General features: G+C 14.6%; 2 protein-coding genes across 2 annotated transcripts, besides 50 other annotated features; both read right to left on the bottom strand. All coding sequences in view use genetic code 6, as the record gives it.

Moving 5' to 3' along the window:
• Positions 1 to 179: 179 nt before the first annotated feature.
• Positions 180 to 229: a microsatellite.
• Positions 230 to 454: 225 nt separating this feature from the next.
• Positions 455 to 522: a microsatellite.
• A 4-nt stretch (positions 523 to 526) lies between these two features.
• Positions 527 to 638: a microsatellite.
• Positions 639 to 1,108: 470 nt separating this feature from the next.
• Positions 1,109 to 1,134: a microsatellite.
• A 57-nt stretch (positions 1,135 to 1,191) lies between these two features.
• Positions 1,192 to 1,240: a microsatellite.
• Positions 1,241 to 1,293: 53 nt separating this feature from the next.
• Positions 1,294 to 1,389: a microsatellite.
• Positions 1,311 to 1,350: a microsatellite.
• Positions 1,366 to 1,425: a microsatellite.
• Positions 1,366 to 1,429: a microsatellite.
• Positions 1,430 to 1,443: 14 nt separating this feature from the next.
• Positions 1,444 to 1,505: a microsatellite.
• Positions 1,506 to 2,921: 1,416 nt separating this feature from the next.
• IMG5_094970 (hypothetical protein) lies at positions 2,922 to 4,387 on the bottom strand (the record flags this gene model as incomplete). The annotated part of the gene is made up of 4 exons (XM_004035570.1): positions 2,922 to 2,940; positions 3,320 to 3,642; positions 3,698 to 4,029; positions 4,093 to 4,387. The coding sequence occupies 4 exons, from the start codon at positions 4,385 to 4,387 to the stop codon at positions 2,922 to 2,924; spliced, it is 969 nt and encodes a 322-aa protein (XP_004035618.1).
• Positions 3,009 to 3,106: a microsatellite.
• Positions 3,016 to 3,061: a microsatellite.
• Positions 3,087 to 3,219: a microsatellite.
• Positions 3,658 to 3,691: a microsatellite.
• A 245-nt stretch (positions 4,388 to 4,632) lies between the features above and the next one.
• Positions 4,633 to 4,667: a microsatellite.
• Positions 4,668 to 4,804: 137 nt separating this feature from the next.
• On the bottom strand, positions 4,805 to 5,986 carry IMG5_094960 (hypothetical protein; the record flags this gene model as incomplete). The annotated part of the gene is made up of 1 exon (XM_004035569.1): positions 4,805 to 5,986. A coding segment is annotated over one exon (786 nt), but the record flags the coding sequence as incomplete, so codon positions are not given.
• Positions 5,987 to 5,999: 13 nt separating this feature from the next.
• Positions 6,000 to 6,130: a microsatellite.
• Positions 6,002 to 6,067: a microsatellite.
• Positions 6,002 to 6,120: a microsatellite.
• Positions 6,036 to 6,121: a microsatellite.
• Positions 6,131 to 6,447: 317 nt separating the features above from the next.
• Positions 6,448 to 6,480: a microsatellite.
• Positions 6,481 to 7,020: 540 nt separating this feature from the next.
• Positions 7,021 to 7,116: a microsatellite.
• Positions 7,027 to 7,116: a microsatellite.
• Positions 7,029 to 7,100: a microsatellite.
• Positions 7,087 to 7,116: a microsatellite.
• Positions 7,117 to 7,613: 497 nt separating this feature from the next.
• Positions 7,614 to 7,640: a microsatellite.
• A 654-nt stretch (positions 7,641 to 8,294) lies between these two features.
• Positions 8,295 to 8,387: a microsatellite.
• Positions 8,388 to 9,045: 658 nt separating this feature from the next.
• Positions 9,046 to 9,126: a microsatellite.
• Positions 9,127 to 9,570: 444 nt separating this feature from the next.
• Positions 9,571 to 9,625: a microsatellite.
• A 207-nt stretch (positions 9,626 to 9,832) lies between these two features.
• Positions 9,833 to 9,909: a microsatellite.
• Positions 9,834 to 9,909: a microsatellite.
• Positions 9,865 to 9,901: a microsatellite.
• Positions 9,865 to 9,913: a microsatellite.
• Positions 9,893 to 9,999: a microsatellite.
• Positions 9,963 to 10,029: a microsatellite.
• A 255-nt stretch (positions 10,030 to 10,284) lies between these two features.
• Positions 10,285 to 10,343: a microsatellite.
• Positions 10,290 to 10,356: a microsatellite.
• Positions 10,313 to 10,418: a microsatellite.
• Positions 10,317 to 10,350: a microsatellite.
• Positions 10,419 to 10,465: 47 nt separating the features above from the next.
• Positions 10,466 to 10,508: a microsatellite.
• A 925-nt stretch (positions 10,509 to 11,433) lies between these two features.
• Positions 11,434 to 11,480: a microsatellite.
• Positions 11,481 to 12,036: 556 nt separating this feature from the next.
• Positions 12,037 to 12,107: a microsatellite.
• A 1,705-nt stretch (positions 12,108 to 13,812) lies between these two features.
• Positions 13,813 to 14,022: a microsatellite.
• Positions 13,820 to 14,022: a microsatellite.
• Positions 13,823 to 13,898: a microsatellite.
• Positions 13,898 to 13,961: a microsatellite.
• Positions 14,023 to 15,005: 983 nt separating the features above from the next.
• Positions 15,006 to 15,049: a microsatellite.
• Positions 15,007 to 15,042: a microsatellite.
• A 15-nt stretch (positions 15,050 to 15,064) lies between the features above and the next one.
• Positions 15,065 to 15,114: a microsatellite.
• A 1,410-nt stretch (positions 15,115 to 16,524) lies between these two features.
• Positions 16,525 to 16,563: a microsatellite.
• A 1,282-nt stretch (positions 16,564 to 17,845) lies between these two features.
• Positions 17,846 to 17,881: a microsatellite.
• Positions 17,882 to 19,456: the final 1,575 nt, after the last annotated feature.

The raw sequence follows: 19,456 nt of genomic DNA, 5'->3' as shown, positions 1-19,456 counted from the left end.
ATTTTCCTTTCTCAACTAAATCTAAAGGAGCACCTAATTAATCCCATAATTCTTAAAGGTCCATTTTATAATGAATATATATATATTTTTCTGTTTATTTTTAAAATTATAAAATAATTATTTAATTATTAATTAATAACGAGAATTTTTTATTTTATTTTCTATTTAAATATTTGAAATTTAATTTAATATAATTTTTTATATTTATATTTTTTATGTATATTTAATAAAAAAAGTCACTTATTTTTTTAATTAAATATTTTTTTTAAAAAAAAATTTTTAATTAAATAACTTCTTTTTTTTTTTAAAAAAAAAAAAATATTTTTATATTTATTATATATAAATAATAATTATATTATTAATTAAAAAAAATTCATTAATTTTATCTTAAATTATCAATTATTAATTTATTTGACATTTTAAAAAATTACATATATTATATAACATTAATAATATATTTTATATTTTAATATTTAAATAATATTTTTTTTTATTAAATATAAAAAATATTATATTTTAATAATTATTATTTTTATTTTTATTTTTATTTTTATTTTTATTTTTATTTTTATTTATATTTTTATTTATTTTAATTTTTATATTTATTTTTATTTTTAATTTTATTTTTATTTTTATTTATATCTTATAAAAAATAATAATAGTAAATTTATAAAAAATAAAAAGACTAAATGAATATTATAATTTGTTATTTTTCAATTTAATTTTATTTACCTCCAGATATTTATATAAAATAAAAATTAAAACAAGAATTATTTAATGTATATTAAAAAAATTTTTTTATCAATAAATTTGAAACAAAATTATTTTTATAGATATAATTAAAATATAAAAATAATATGAAAAAAAAAGATACAAATTGATTATTTTTAAAAGAAAATACAAAATTTTATTAATTTTTCTTTAAAAAAAAAAAAAAAATATTATATAAATAAAGATATTATAAAGTTATAAAATTTTGTAAATAATTTTCTTGATAGAAAAGTTTATTATTTTTAAAAGATTATTAATAATTTGATATGGTAAAATATATAAGTTGTCTAAAAACTAATAATAAATTTGTTTTTATAATATTTTAAAATTAAATTATATTTTTTTCATTTTTTTCATTTTTTTAATATGATAATAAAAAAAAATATTTTTAAAACAAAATAAATTTTTTAGAAGAAATTATAATTTATAAATATTATATTTAATTTATAAAATAATATTAAATATTATATCATATAAAAATATGTATTTAATTAAAAAATTAATATTTAAAATGAAATCAAATAAAAAAAAATAAAAATATATATATATATGTTTTTAATATAATATATGTTTTAAATAAAAAAAAAATATAAAATATATTATTATAATATTATATATATATATGTATATATATATTTATATATATATATATATTTATTTTTATTTTTATGTTTATAATATTTATTTATTTTATAAAAAAATATAATTATTTATTAATTTAAACAAATATTATATTAAATATTGTTAATTATTATCTTTTATAAAAATAAAAAATATTTTAATTTTAATAAATATTCATTTTTAAACAACCTATCCAATTATAGAATGTAGAATTTCAATCCCATGTAGTTTTCTTACAGCCTCTAAATTATTTTCATTTTTACATAATTTAGCCAAAAATATAGCTGCATTTTTCCTCATATTTCCCATTTTATCTCTACAAACTGAAACTAATCTCGGAACTGCATTTCTATATTTAATTAATAAATCTGGTTTAAAATCATTTATAAAAGCTGCTAAATTACAAGCATTACAAAATTTGGTTTCTTCTTAATTTTATAAATTAATTATTTTGAGTAATTCTTAAGCAACACCTTCAAAGTCTATTTTTTATTATTTTTGATTTTTTCAACTATTTAATTATTTGCACATAAATTTGCATATAATCTAATTAAATGTCCTTAAAGTTTTTCATATTAAAATAAATTAAAAGTACAATCAAAAACTTTTTAAACGAAAACTTCCTAAGAATTAGAAAAATTTAATTTGGCCAAAATTTATAAAGACCTCGAGTATAAATCTTCATATAAAGGATTTTTTTTAATATTTAATTTAAAGAATCTTCCCAAAAGTACTACTTCAATCTTCATTTCGCTTAATATTTTCTAAATTTACTCTGTTCCTTAAAAGCTTACATTTACAAACACATTTAAAGCACCTTCTGCGGGTTTTAAATATAGTTAATTTTACAAAACGTCATATTATGAAATTCTTAAAAGTGTATTTTCTAAAACTTATGTATATTTATCAGCCCAGAACTCTTTTCGGACGTATTCTTCTGTTAATAAATTCGCAATTAAATTAAACGTATTTTCTCTTAGATTTTCCAAAGCCATTTTTCTCCTTGCATTTTCAAAACAAATAATCTTATTTAAATCATTTAATATACAATTTAATTTCTCCGCTAGTTTTATTTTTATTTGAGATTTATTATAACATACATTTGATGTGAAAGTTAAAAAATTCGATAAAGTCGAAGTTTCTTTTAAAAATAGAGGAAGAAGTTCCCCCCATAAATCCATGATGGTTTCTTCGGTTTTTTTGTAGAAATCAAACTATTTCGAGATTTTTCGAGTAAAGTTAATGTTATTAATACCTCTAAACAGTCTTCCATTTCACTATATTTATCTTAGTTTTCAGCTTTTATGAGGTTTTAGAGTCTTTCTAATATTAATATATGACAGTTGTTTTTTAAAAATTAATCTTGAAATAATATATTGTCATGAATCAATGTATTTGAGAGTAAATAAATGTTTCTTTTTTGAGATTTTAGAAGGTTTTCGATACGCGCGGTTCCTTTTTTTTCAAAAAATAGAATCTTAGCTTCTTTCGATTATTCTAAGTATTAAGTTAATGTTTAGATTTCATCCTCAGTATTTTATAGGGCTTCTTTTTTTAAAAAATAAGTAATGTATTCTTAGTATGTTAGATTTTGTTTTGTTTCTTATATGTTTTTTTTAATTATTTCTTATTAATTTTTTTTATTTTCTAATTATTATTCTTTATTTTCATTTATTACTTAATTATTCTCTTTATTTTCATTTATTTCTTAATTGTTTTCATATATTTATTAATTATTTTGATTTATTTTTTAATTGTTTTCATTTGCTTCTTAATTGTTTTCATTTGTTTCTTAATTGTTTTCGTTTGTTTCTTAATTGTTTTCATATTTTTTAGCATTAAATACTTCTTTATTATTAATTAATAATTTCTAAGCTTCTTCTTTATGTTAAATAATAAACTAAATTTCTTCTTTTAATTAAATAACTTAGTGATCTTTTGGATATAATTTAATTGCTTCTTCCACATCTTATAAAGATTATAAATAGTCTTTTTTTCTTTTTTTGCTAAAGCTCTTCTGAAAAATGCTTTATATGCAAATTCTCTACTTTTAGTAAATCCTTCTTCAAAACAATCACAATAATCAATTACTCTTGTACAATCATCTATTGCTTTCGAAAATTTCTATAATTTAATATAGGCTAAAGCCCTATTTGTCCATAAACATTTCATATCTTTTACTATTTCTAAAGCTTCAGTATATTTTTCAACGGCTTTTTTATAATCTTATTATTTCATGAATAAATTAGCCTTATTTATATAAAAATATAAATATATATATATATATATATGTATATATGTTTACTTGTTCTTTTAAATTTTCAGCTTTTATACGATCTTCGTTTCTTTTTTTTGCCCTCTAATTTATATCTTATTCCAGAGCTTTGAAATTGGGATCATTTTTAGGCAAAACAGGATCATCGTCTTTTTCTGAATCTGAATCGGAAACATAATAGTCCCATTTAGAATAATTAGTAGTATTTTTTTTCCATAACATGGCTTCTGTTTTTTTCCATAATTCCCATTTTTTTTTTCTTTCTTCTTTTTTGGCTTTATCGGATTTATATTCGCTTACTTTTTTAAGTAAATAATTATATCTTTCTTCTTATGTTTATGTTGGTTTTTAACATCTAAGACCTAAATATAAAAAAATATTAAATAAATAAATAATTATATATATTTATTTATATATATATATACATTCTGGTGTAGGTAATTCATATTCCCAAAAGCATGCCTTGCAAAAATTTAAATAATTTTTTTCATTTCCCTTACCTGAACGACCTTATTTTTTTTTTTCATATTCTTCTAAACGATGTTAACGTTCTTTATCTTCATCATTATTTTTTTTTTATTCACGTTTTTTTTTTAGTTATTCTTCTTTTTAATCAAATTCTTTTATATTCACTTCTTTTTTTGATAGTTCTTTTACTTTTTAAGATACTAATTCTACTTCTGCTAGCCAGGTTTCTAATTGTTCTTGGTCAATATTCATATTATTTTTTTGTTTTTTTTAATAAAAAGTTATTTTAATTTATTTATTTTTAAAATCATATATTTTTTTTAAAAAAAAATATATAAACATTTTAAAAAAATAATCAAATTAAAATATTTAAAATGCTTTTTTCTTTTCTTTTCTTTTAAATATAATTTAAAATCTATACTCAAAAACAATATAATTTATGATACATATTTTATTATATTTTTACAAATTAAAAAATATTATAATATTTTTGTTTAAAAAATAAAATAAAATTAAAAAAAAATATAATTAATTTATATTAACATATATTAACATAAAAATTAAAAACATGAATATAAAATAAGCAACCATAATACCATATTCTGCCATATACATAGATATAACATGGTCTTACATTTTAAAAGCTCTTATTTAAGTAATAAAGCCTGCTGACCGTCAAATGTTATAAGCACTAATATAGAATATAATATTAAAATCAGATTCTCCATATGATGAAAGATTAATTCTTACAGTATCTGTAAGGACTGCTTTTGATTTAGTTTTATAAGTATTAAACCTCCCTTTAGGTTCTGAAGTAATTATGACAAGTATAAATATTCCCGATATGGTCAAGATAATAAGGCATCATGGATTAATACCTGTTCCTGTTGATTTATCGGATAAAACTTTAGGCCCATCTTTGGAGGATTTTAAGAATGCTTTTACGGAAAAAACTAAGGTGGCTTTAATAAGTTATTTATATGGGGCGAAATTCGAGAGTGAGGAATTAATCGATTTCGCGAAAAAAAAAATGTTTTTGTCATTGAAGACTAGGCTGAATCTTTCACTTCGCCTACTGATAATGGCAATCCGAAAGTTGATTTAAGCCTCTTTTCGTTCGGAACAATAAAACCGTTTACTGCATATGGCGGTGGTATGGGAATATTGAGAAAAAACGAGATTATATATAGGAAGATAATGGATATATTGGAAAAATATCCTGAAATGACTACTTATTTTTACTTTAAGAAAATAATGAAAAATATTCCAATTTATATAGGCTTGAATAAGCCTTTTGTTTAAAATTTGATGAGACCTTTTTTCTCTAAGATAAATTTTGATTATAAGGATTATTTTGTATCAATGGTTCGAGGATTTTAGGCTAAGAAAGAATTTTTGGAAACTTTTAGATTATAAATGCCAACAGCAATGATGGGATTATTATATTTAAGGCTTAATGATTATAACTAGGTAAAATATCAAATGTAGGTAAAAAAATTATAATAAGCTTAAGATTAATTAGTTAAAAATGACATATAAGTACCAGGTAGTAGTTGTTAAGGAAGAACATTTTGGCTTTATCCTATTATTACAGATAATCATGAATTAATTTATTAAATTTTAAATGCGAGAGGAGTAGATGTTTATTTAGGGGCTACTTAATTGAATTTAGTAGAAAGTCCAGTTGGATCTAAGTTTTAATATCCGTTTAAAACTAAAAAGTTTTTTGAGAAAATAATTTATTTGCCTATTCATAGGGATGTGCCATAAGCTTATATTTAGAAAATTGTTCAGGAAACTATTGATGTTTGTAAAATGGTAAATTTGAAATTCGGAAAAAACAATGAAAAATCTAGTTTGTGAGAATTTTTTTTATATGTATTTTTTGTTTTGTTTTTGCTTTTTTTTAATATTTTTTTTTTTTTTATTTTTATTTTTATTTTTAATTTTTTTATATTTTATAAATTTTTTTTTTTTTTTTTTTTTGTAATTTTTATTTAATTATTTAAAAATTTAAATCTATTCTTATTTTTATTTAAAATTTTTTTTTTTTTTTTATTTATAGTAAAACTAATTTTATTTTTTAAATGTAAGTTATTTATTTAATTATTTTTTAAATAATTTTTTATTAAATATTTGTTAATGTTAATTTTACAAAATTAATTTTTTTTATTAAGGTTTGCTTAAAATAAGAAATTCATTTTTATAAATTAAATATAATTTAAATTATTTCCTATATTAAAAATAAACAAAAAAAAAAGCTTATATATTTGAAAAAATAAAATATGATTAACATTCTATATTTCTTTTTTATAAAAAAATAAAATAAAAAAAAATAAAAAAATTATTTTATATATTTTAATAAATTAATAGTTATTTTTTTTGTTTAAACAAAATAAAATAATAATTTATAAATAACAAAACATATATAATAAAAATGGAAAATCCATAACAAAATCAACAATAAGACTTAGACGATTAAAGAGATAGAGGCAAATAAATTTTATATATAAAAAATCGAAAGCAAAAAAATTTTATTACAAAAAAAAATAGAATTTATGAAAAACTATGCAACCATATTTTTCAAAACTAATTATTAATCTTATGGTGGTTGCAAATAAGTAAGTAATAAATTATGAAAAATATATAAGTATATATATATTAAAAAATTAAAGTTGACGTACCAAAAGAATATGGACATAATGGAAAATTTACAGATGTAAAAATATAATTATATAAAAAAATATATTAAATAATTATGTATTATTTAATACACTAGCATCTATTACATGCTACTATGTATAGAAATAACAGTTTAAATACAACTGTAGATAAAGAAAGATGGATAAACGGTTCTAAAGATTGGATGGAACATTTAAATTGAAAAATACATATATAAATATATATGTATAATATAAATATAAATATAAATATAAATATAAATATAAATATATATATATATATATTATATATATTTATATGGTATAAATAAAAATAGAAACTTATTAAAATAATTTCTTGTTATTTAAAAGAAAATAATATTTTTTAATATTATAATTTAAAATATTCATAATTCACCAAAAGTTAATTTTCCTTCTACAATTTCAAATATTTTTTAACTATCTTTAGATTAGATTACATTTTATTCTCCTCCTTTATCTTATTTTGTTAAAATTATTATTTTTTCAAGTTCTTTATTTTTTTAGTCCAATGCATTAGCTTTATCTTCCCAAAAATTAACTTGATTTTGAAGTTTTTTTAGTTCTTGTTAATTATATTACTATATTATCTATATAATAAAAAATATTATATTTTATATTTTTTTGTTTTGATTTGATTTTATTATAATTTTTCTGTATTTTTTATAAACTAAATTTTATTTTTATTAAAAAAGGCATGTATAGATATATAACATTCTTTTTATCTTATTTAGTTTTAAAAAATATTACAGAAAAATAAATAAAGATTAAAACAAGTAATATATATTTATATATATATATTTATACTCTATCTTAATTTAATTGCTATTAAATTTACTTTAATTATTATTTATAAATATCTAATTCTTAATTATTAGATTAATTTTATATTTGCCTATCAATTTTATCAATTACTTATTATTAAAATTACTAAATTTACATTTTCTAATCAAAAATTATATTTTCAAGTTATTTTTTTCATTTTTCAAATTATTTATGATTTAATCTTCGCTTTTATTAATTTATGAATTTTCATTTTATATGCAAACAAATCCATCAACTAGTTTTTGAATTTGAGTTTTCAATTATTTTTCGTTTTTTTATAATTCATATAAATTAATATTTTTTACTTATTATTTAGTTTGTATTTTTTATGGTAGAGATACATTATTTTTTTCATACAAATTATAATATTCTTCTATAGAATTTAATTTTAAATTAAGTTCTTAATTTTAACATTCTAAATATCTAATTTTTTATTAGTATAGTTATTATACTTCTTATACTTTTTTTTATAAACTATTATTATTTTGATTAAAAAAATCTATTTATTTTTACATTTCCATTTGTTTTTGTTAACTATTTTTTTAAATTTAATTAATTTATTATTAATGTTCGATTTCTCTTTATTATATATATAACTTTAATTATATAACAGTATTTTGATTATTTACCTAATCTTATTAATTATTTTATTAACTATTATGTTATTATTATTATTATTATTATTATTATTATTATTATTATTATTATTTTATTATTATTATAATTATAAATATGAATTTCTTATTTTTTTATAATATGAACTTGAATTCACATATATTTATTATTCTTTTTGATTCATATAAAATTTATTTTTTCTAATTGTTTATTCATTTTCTTTATTTATTTTACTTTATGAAAATTTTTTAATATTTTCATTATATTCTCTATCTTCATGCTTTATTATGCCTATTGATTTATTTTATTATTATAAATTTATTCTTACAGGACTACAGTAAGATTTAATTTCATTATTTTTTCCAATATCTGTTATCATACTATTGATAAGTTTATCTAAGTTATTTATATCCATAATTTTTTATTATTAGTATTATTAAATATTTTTAGAAATATAATTTACATGAGAATTATGCATTTATGACTTACTTAAACTATTTGGACTTTTTTTCAAATCTTATATTTATTTTTTTAAGCTATCAGATAAGTAATTTTCTCTTTTACAAAACGATTATTATTAGTTTATTTATCGACGAATTTCATTTGTTTATTTTATATTCTTATTATTATTTATATCTTGGCTTTTTTATCTATAATATTAATTCGATTTTTTTATTGAATTAATTATTGAACTAATGAATTTTCATTTTTTTTTTACATTGATAGTTTGTTTTTTGGAGTTAATAAATATGAATTTAAATCTTTTAAGACTTTTTCTTTAGTATTTTGTTTTTTTTTCATATTGTTTTCGATTTTTTCGTTTATATTTTGATTTTCTTTTGAACTGTTTTCCGATAATTCAGATTCTGAATGTGATTTTTGGTATCTTATTTTTTTTAAAAATTTTTTAAATTAGTTTTTTTTTTTACATTTAATATTTTATATCAAAATATATTCGAGCGTTCTTTATTTTACTATTTTATAATAAATCTGTATTTCTTAAGGGAATATCAGCATTATTTACATAGTTTGATAAGTTTATTAAATATGTGCCTAGTTTTTAGCTTTTTTCTTTTTCGAAACTTTCAAATATATATATTTGTAATTCAACCTTTTATTTTATATTAATTTATTTATTAAATTTTTACGTATTCGTTGCTATATTCATTATTTAACTTACATATTTAAAAATTTTATCGAAATTAAAATGTTTCTTTTATATTAAGTAAGTTATCAACTACGTTAAAAGGAATTATTCTTTTATTTTCAATTAAGTTTTAACCTTATATATATATATATATTATTTTTTATATTTTTATTTTTATTTTTATAAATTTTTAAATTATTTTTTTACCTTTAAATAAAGATACTTAAAAAAAACATTTTAAGGATTATAATTTATGTGAAGCTTTTTAACATTAATTTCAAAGTCATATTTTTAAACATATTTTTTCTTCATTAATTGTTAAATCTATATTTTTGTTAAATTTTTAATAATCTTTTGTTTATTTTGTTAATTATAAATAAAAATTAAAATTTATAATATCTTTATCAATTGTTTTTATTAAATAAATAAATAAAATTTTATATAAATCTTTAAATAAATAAAATATTTAAAAAATAAAATAAAAAAATAAAAAGTATTAATATTTTTATAAATAAAATTAATATATATAAAGATAAATATTATTATTAAATCATATTTAATATATTAAAAAAAATATTATATCAATATAAATAATATTAATAATTATATATATTGTAAATATATATATTATATATATTTTTCTTTATAAATATATATATTTCTTCTTTTTTATTACAGATAGAAAAATTATTATATAATAATAAAAATTTTATGTTATATAATTAATTAATATAATATTAATTTTTTAATAATTAATTAAATTTAATAGTTTAATTATTTATTTTTATAAAATTTATTTAATTAACTTTAAATTTTCATTTTTTTTTAATATAACTAATAATTTTCTTTTTATTTATCATTGTTTTATTTATTTTTTAACTTTAATTATTATTTTTATTTATATTATATATTTTTTTTATATATTTATTAATTTTAATATTTATTTTTAATAATTTTACTATAATTATGTATAATTTTCTATATATATTTTAATTTTGAGATTTTTGGTATATTTGCATAGTTTTTATTGTAGTTTTTTTTTTTTATATATATATATATATATATATATATATATATATATATATATTTATTATTATTTTTTTTTTTTATTATTTTATAGTTTTTTAATATATCAAACTTTTTAATGATTTTATATATTTTATTTTTAATTAAATAAATATTATATATTTATTACAATCATAATTTTATTAGCTATATACCTTTAATTTTATTTGTAAAAATATATAAAATACACTTAATTATATTAAAATAAATATTTTCAATAATGAATATAAGAAAATTCTTCAATAGTAAGCTTATCATCTATTTTCCTCCAAAAAATATATTAAATTCCAATTCTTTTAAATTCTCAACATGTCCCTAATAATTACTTTTAATCAAATTAATATTTTCTTAAAATGGATAATCGGATATAATTAACTATTTTTAAAAAGGATAAATTTCTGAAATAAACTCTTTATATTTATACTTTAAATTTTAACTACAAAGACTTTAATTTTACAATACTTCTACTTGATCACTCATAATATTAGAATTAGAGAAAAATAATTTGAATTTTTTTTCCTTACTTTTATCATTAAACCCTATAATAAATTGATATGTATCTTGTTAAGACTCTATTTTAAATATGAATATATATTTTTTACTAAATTCCATATTAATGCTTCCATATTACATATTATTCAAGGCTTTCCTTATCAAAATATAAGGCTTATTTTTTTCATTTTTTTCTAAAAATCAAATGACTTCTCCATTTGAATTAATATTAAAAAAACAAATTTAATCAATTAAATCTTAGTTATTTTCAAATTTAAATCGTTAGAAAAATTCGGTTCTAATTTATAAGTCTAAATCGATCATTTTTTAGAAGAATTTTTTGTCAAATTTTCATTTTAAATAGTTAATAATTCATAGTCTTTTAAAAAATTATAATAATCATTAAATTTTTCATTTATGTGTTTTTCAAAGTTTATTTTTTTTTATGAAAAAAATTTTATTTCATTTATTGTTTTTTGGTTATTTTATTATTTTTTATTTCGAATTTTTATTAGTTCTTTTTTTAATTTCCTTACACTCTATTTTTCTTAGATTTTATTCCTTTTTTCTTCCAATTATTTGAATTATAGCTTGCAATCCTTTTAAAATATATTTAGTTAATTATTCAATATTTTCTTTAAATTAGTATAATATTGATCAATGCGTCTAAAATCTATTTTGTCCACAAATTAAAATAAATTTTAGATTTCAATTGTTATTGGTTATGTATTGTAAGGGTATTTATCGTCTTTTAAATCAAATAGATCTTCATAAGGTATACATTCGTTTCCTGATTTTAAAGTCATTTATTCAGAATAACATCTAATACACTGTTTTATTACTTGTTTGGTATTTATATTTAGCTTCAAACTTTCTATTTTTAAGTTATGTATATCACAAAGGATAGCTTCTTCTTGCTCCATATATATATATATATATATTTTTTATTTTTTTTTAAGCTAAAAAATATTTCTATATTTTTTCTTTTTTTTTTAAGTAAAAATTAAACTAAAAAAAAAAAAAAATTATTTTAAAAATAAAAATATCAAAAAATAATTTTAAATAAAAATTAATTAATTATAAAATATTAATTAAATCAAAATATTACATGAAATAAATATTAATAAATTATTTCTTAAAATAAAATATAAAAAAAAAAAAAAAAAAAATGTTAGACTCAACAAAATATAAACAAACAAACGAAAATCATTCCAAAAGTGAATGGATGGTCAAAAAAGATTCCTAATAAGTGGAAAAGCAGATAGTTTTATTATTAAATCGTATATAATTATTAAGAACGGAAGAATAAAGGACCAAAAAGCGTTTAGAAGATACACAAACGAAGACATAAAAATTAATAAATATAAAGAAGAATAACCATTCAATTCGAAATTAAGTTTTTTTTTTTATTTTATAGAAAATAAATAAATATATATATAAAATTATATTAATAAAAGAGAAATGTCGATTAGTCTAGTGACGAGTAATAATTGCATTAAATTCAAAGAAAAAATTATGAATTTAAAAAAGATTAAGAAAACGAACGAAAAGCAATAAGAGAGGCTTTATTGTAATTAAAAAAACAAGAAAGGGATGATATTAAAAAATAAAAGGAAAAAAATGAATAGAAAATATAGGATTTGAAAAAAAATAACCTGACAAGAAATAAAGATAAACATGATATAGTAAAGGAAATTTAAAGATAATCTAAAAATAATATTTAAAAATTTTGGGGAGAATATTTGGGCAAAGTATAAAGGGAATCATAATATAGAAAAAATGTTTATTTATAAAATAAAATTGAGAAATAAATAATTCTTTAATAACTTGAAAAATAAGAAATTGAAATATTATAAAACTTAAAAAATTCTTAAAATATAGTTAGTACAGTTTAAAAATAATTAGAAGATTTATATTCAATGCCCAATTAGGATGTAGCTAAACTTTATCCAGATGATAATATGATTAATTAAGATAAACGTAGATATCCATCTATTTGATATATTATTTATTTAGGAATATTTATATATAAATAAACGCTTTTTTATATATAAATTAAAATAAGTTAATATTAAAATGAATTATTAATTTTTTAAAAAATATTAAAACATATAAATACTTTTTTTTTTTTTTTTATTTATAGTAAAAAAAAAAAAAAAAAGATACTTTAAAATAATATAACATAAATTAAATAATAGAATTTATAAAATACTTAATAGAAAAGGAAATAATTTAAAACTCATTTACAATTACTTTTTAAGTAATAAAAAAAAATGGCATATTTACAGACAAATAAAAATTCAAACTAAATCAGTTTTTTTATTTTTTTCTTATTTTAATTTCTTTAAACAGATAAAGCATTTCTTAAGTTAATTAAAGTCTTGGATTGAAAAGACTTTATTATTAACTACAAAATAAAGGCCTTTATTAATTAATAGTATTTATACGTTCTTAATTTTTTCCAAGTTTTTCTTTTGTAGTTTATCCTCTATCTAATAATAATAAAAAAAAAACCTTAGTTTATTATTATGTAAAATTAGTTACATAATAAAAATGTATGGAAAAGGCATAAAACGAAAACTGGAAAACTAAATAAAATCATCAAAATTCCCAAAGTAATTAAAATTGAAAAATAAACAACAGAATTATTAATAACTATAATATTTTATTTTTTTTATAAAAAAATATATAATACTAATGTTATTTGTTTCAGCATTAAAAATTCCATTATTAAAATTAGTAAAGAGTATAAGTAAAAAACCAGTTATTTCAGAAAAAGACAAAAGTATAATAAAAACAAGAAATCCTATAAAATAACAATAGTTTCTTTTTCCTTATTATTATTATATATATATTTATATATATAAATATAAATAAATATTATTATATATATATATATTTATTTTATATATAAATATATTTAGATTATTTTATATATTTCATTTTTTAATTTTATATTTTTTTATTATTCTTATTTTTTAATATATTTACATATATATTTATAAATATTTTTTTATATAAATATTTATATATTATTTATATATCTTTTATAAAATAATTATACCTATACAATTATTTACAAAAGGACAATGATGGTCAAATACTTAAACACAATTATTACAATCATTACAATGAGAAGTTCTTTCTGGTTTGTATATTTAGCAAGTTTTACAGAACCTTTTTTTTGTTTGATCTTGTATTATATCCGAATCTTCTTCGATTGTAATTAATTATTATTAATTATTTTATTATCTATTTTTTTCAGTATTTTTATTTTAATTTAATTCCTTAAATTATATTAAAGGGGATTATTTTTTATTTGAATTTTAATAAAATTTTATTTAATTTTCTGAAGTTTCTATGGTTTATATATCTTTATTTTAATATAAAAAAATTTAAATTTATATATTTTTTAAATAAAATTTACTATTATTATTATTTCTATTTATATATAAATTTTATTAATTCATTTTTTAATTTAAAGTGTTTTTCTATTAATTCATAGATTTATAAAAACATAGTTTAAATTCTTAATTATCATTTTAGGAAGAAAACTTCTTTCCAATAATTAAATCGTCAAAAATGTTATTGTCTTAAAACACTGATTAAATCATTATTTACACTTGAAAATGTTTTAATGCTTAGACCTTGAATCAAACTTTTTTATTTATCAATTAAAAGTTAAGAACTTTATATGGATTAAAATTAATTCATATTTTTAAATAATATTAACTTGCTTTGTTATTTTTTATTTTTTTAATGTTCTTTAGGAGAAAAACTTATTTTTTAATATAAAGAGTTTTAAGACTTATTTAGAAATAATTTTTAAAATAATTTGTTTTTTTAACAAATATTTAAATCAAAATTCGGAAAAGAATTATTTTGTTTATTTTTAATTTTCTTATTATTATTTTTTTAGAAGTTTTTTTTTGAGTTTTTATAAGAATTATAGGATTTATTAAAATAAAAATAATGAAAATATTATTTTTAAGGTTATTATGAGAGGTAAATATTATTCAAAATAAGTTTATTTATATTAATATTATATATTTTATTATTATTATTTTATTAATAAAAATTTTCTGCTTATTATTATTATTTTTAGTTATTTTATTATTTTTGGTAATTTTATTATTAATCATAATTTTTTATTTTATAAAAATATCATTTTAGAATTTATTTTTTTTGTTATATTTCTCATCTTCTAAATTTTTATTCATTTTTGAAAAAATCATTTTTTTCTTTTTTAATTTTATTTTTCACTATTCTTTTTTTATTATCATTTTTATGTTCCACCTCCTCCATATTTTTTAATTGCATTTTTTAACATTTTATTTGCAGTATCTATATATCTTTTTTAGGTATTATTCCAGGCTCTGTAAAAGTTGTTAAAAGGAAAAAAATTATTGTTATTTTAAACAAAAGTAAATTCATTATTACAAAAGAACTTCCATATTTCTTCCACATATAAGGTGCTACAAACAATAATTATACTAATTGAAAACCTAATAAAATACACCAAGTTATTGTATATTATATTTAGTCTTTTTTTGGACCAATTATTAATCTTCCGTTTAATAAAAATCTATTTTTACCTGTCCATAATTAATATAAAAATGTATTGTTTTCTTAACTATTTATAAAATATGCATCATCGTTAATTAGTTTTTATTTTATGTTTATCTCGTTTTATTACTATGTATTATTTATTATATCATATTTTTGTAATTCTATTTAATTTTATTTGTTTTAATTGCATGAATTCTTTTTTTTTAATTTTTTTTAATAAAATATATTATGTGTTATTTTTTTATATTTAGCATAATTTGTCTTGTAATTATTTACTATTTGATATTCATCATTTAATACTTGTTAATTCATTTATAATTTATAAAATTATCAATAAAAATTAAATAATTGAAAAGTATTTTAAAAATTTAAATTAATATAAAATAATAATATATATTTATTATCAATGTTATTTTTTTAAAAAATAACATTTATTACTACTTAAGTATTATACTCATATATAAAATAAATTAAGATTATAATCAATATATTAAATTCTTAAAATTCATTTATTAATTTATTTAAATTTCTTTTATAAATATTAATAATTATTTAAATATATCTTTAATTAAATAATATGTTTTAAACATTTATTTTTTAATAAAATATTAAATATTATTAAATTATTGCTTATATATAAGATTATTATTTATATTATAAATATTTTATTATAGAAAAATTTTTTTGTTAAAAATATGATAGTATTTTTCATATAATAAATTCAATATAAGTTATTAATACTTTATTATAATTTATGACTATAATTATTTATGGTTTAGTATAACCATGAATAAAATTTATTTTATTATTAAGAATTTTAGTTATAAAAAATTAAATTTCTTATAAGTATTGTTAAAATATATTTTATTTATTATTTCATTATAGTACAAAATATATAAGTAAATCATATCATATTAGACAACTATTTTTTAATTTTATTACATTAAATTTATAAAAATAAATATAAATAAACGTAAAAAAATATAATATAAAAATATAAAATAAATATATGAATAATATTAATTATTATATTTTTATTTTAAATAAAATATATTAAATATTTATAGAAAAAAAAAAATATATTTATTTTATTTACTTCTTTTTATTTTATTAATAATATTATTATATATTATATAAATATAAATTTATAAAATATATTGTATATATATAATAATCATGTAATTTATAAAATTATAATGTTTTTTTTTGTTAATAATAAAAATAATAAAACTGAATATAATATTTATATTATTTTAATATATATAAACTAACTATTTTAATTATATATAGATTATTATTTTTAAATATAATAATTTAAAATATTATATTATTTTGATTATTATAAATATATGAATTCTTTAATTTATATATATATAATTAGATTTAAACTTATTTAATATTTTATTATTATCTTTATTTAAAAATATTAACAGAAAATCATTTAATTATTTATTTAATAGTTTTATAATTGTATTTTATAAATGCTAATGTTTAATTTATATTTTATTTATCATTCAAAAAAATTAAATAAATGTATTTTATATATATGTTATTTTTTTTAAAGTATTTTAAATATTAAATTGATTAAATAATTTATTTTTAATAATATGTAATTTTTTCTTAAATTTTATGTTTTAATTGAGTTTAAATATATTACTGCATATTCTTTTAAATAATTTTTATATATATTTAATTATATTTAAATAATTATTTTTTATTATATAAAAAATATTTAAATATTTTAATTTTTTAAGAATAATAATAATATTTTTAAACTTTAACTCTTTATAATTGAAATTAAATATTAATTATTATTCAATTTTTAATATATAATAATCAATCATTTAATAATATAATATAAAATGTTTTTAATTTTTTTAATTAATTTAGTAAATATCTAATAAATAATATATGATTAAAAATAAAATCTAAATATATTATTTTATAACTATTTTAAACATAATTAAATTAAATATTAATTTTAAAAGTTTTAGTAAATAATATATTAATTTGATTTTATTTTTTAATAATATTTTCCTCCAAAAATTTATTATTACAAGCTTATATTTTTGAATTTATTAAATATTATTTATTTAATTATGTTTTTTATAAGATTTTTTTAAAAAAATAAAGCAAATATGTTTATGTTTTAAGTAATTAAATTATACTATATGTTATATATATAGTATTTATTAATATTTTATTCAAGTTAATTAAATATTATATATAAAGGAAATTTTATTAGATTTTTATTTTTAATTTATATTTAAATATTTTATTTAAATTTAGAAAATTTAATATAATGTTTATATTTATAATTTTTAATATTTATAAAACAAACAAACATATAAATATTAAATTATAAATATATATTTAAATTTATTATTAGTTTTTTTTCTAATTAATATTAATAAAATAATAATAATAACAAAAAAATAACAAAAATGGGCGGATGTTTACTTAAGAATAAAAAAGGAAAAAATTTAAATCGTAAAACTAATATAGAAATATCTAAAAAATAATTTATAACATATTTTATAAAAAAAACAAAAAAACAAAAAAAAGAGAATTCGAAAAATATAAATTTGTAAATAAATAATTAAACGATGAAAATTATTAAATATTATAAAGTGATAATTTGCACCTAAAAGTATAATTTTTATGCAGCAATTAATTTAATAATTATATATAAAGAAGAGAAAATAAAGAAAAATACATCCAAAATATAATATAAGATGCAAAAATAAATTAAATAACCGAATTAGAAACTGCAATATAATTAATAAGAGAACAAATATATTATAAAGCAGAAATTTTATATAGAAATAAGTTTTATGAAAATTATAATTTATGTATTCGAGTAATTGAATAATATAAAAAAAATGTATAGGAATTCGACTATTAAAGCTATAAAAATAATATTGAAGATGAGGATTTATATTAATAAATATAACATAAAATATTAAATATTTCAATAAAAATTTTTTAAACTGTAATAAGCCTTTAATAATCTCAAAAAAATGCAGAAATTGTTGATAATAAAATATGTAAAATATATGAAGATTTAGAATAAATTAATTAATAAATTCGTAAATATGTAGAAGAATAAGTTTAAATTAAAGAAAATAATATTTTAAGCCCTTATAATAATGATAATAAAGATAATTTATTAAAAAATGATTATTAAATACATTTAGTTGTGGCCGATTATTTATCTGAATTGAGTGATTTGGAAGAAAATATTTAAATGAAAAACGAATAGTTTATATTAATTGAAGAGTGTGTGAAAGAGCATTTATTTTAAGTTTATAAAAAGGTTTTAGATAAACTAGAATATGATATTTGTAATACTATTACTTCAGAATAAAATTTAAAATTCAATGTTATGTATTGTTATATAAATTAATTTCATGAAATTAAAATTAAAAGATTTTAAAATAAAAATAAGTGAATTTATTATATATAAATAAATTTATATACAATATTTTATAATTAAAATGTATAATATAATAAAATAAAATTAATATATGTAAATATTGTTTATATATTTTGTATAAAATTTTGAAGATTATATTAAAATTTTATTTTTTAATATTTAATAAAAATATAAATAAATTAAATTTTTTTTTTTTTTCAAATATAAATTAAAATTAGTAAATATTTATTAATATCAAATTTTTATTTTATTTTATAAATGTTATTATTATAATAAAAATAATACAATAATATTTAAATATATTTAAATTTTAAATAATTAAATATAATTTATTTATTTATGATTAATTAAAATATAATGATTTTATTATTAACATATTTATCTATTATTATTTTTGTTTATTTATATAAATATTTTTATTTTTATTTATAAGAATAATATATTTTGTAAATAAAATTGTAAAAAATCTTTTA

Source organism: Ichthyophthirius multifiliis, assembly GCF_000220395.1.
Source record: "Ichthyophthirius multifiliis unplaced genomic scaffold scaff_1120509250771, whole genome shotgun sequence".
Taxonomy (NCBI): domain Eukaryota; phylum Ciliophora; class Oligohymenophorea; order Hymenostomatida; genus Ichthyophthirius; species Ichthyophthirius multifiliis.
The sequence above is the reverse complement of the archived record's forward strand: the minus strand, read 5'-3'. Positions and strand labels throughout refer to the sequence as shown.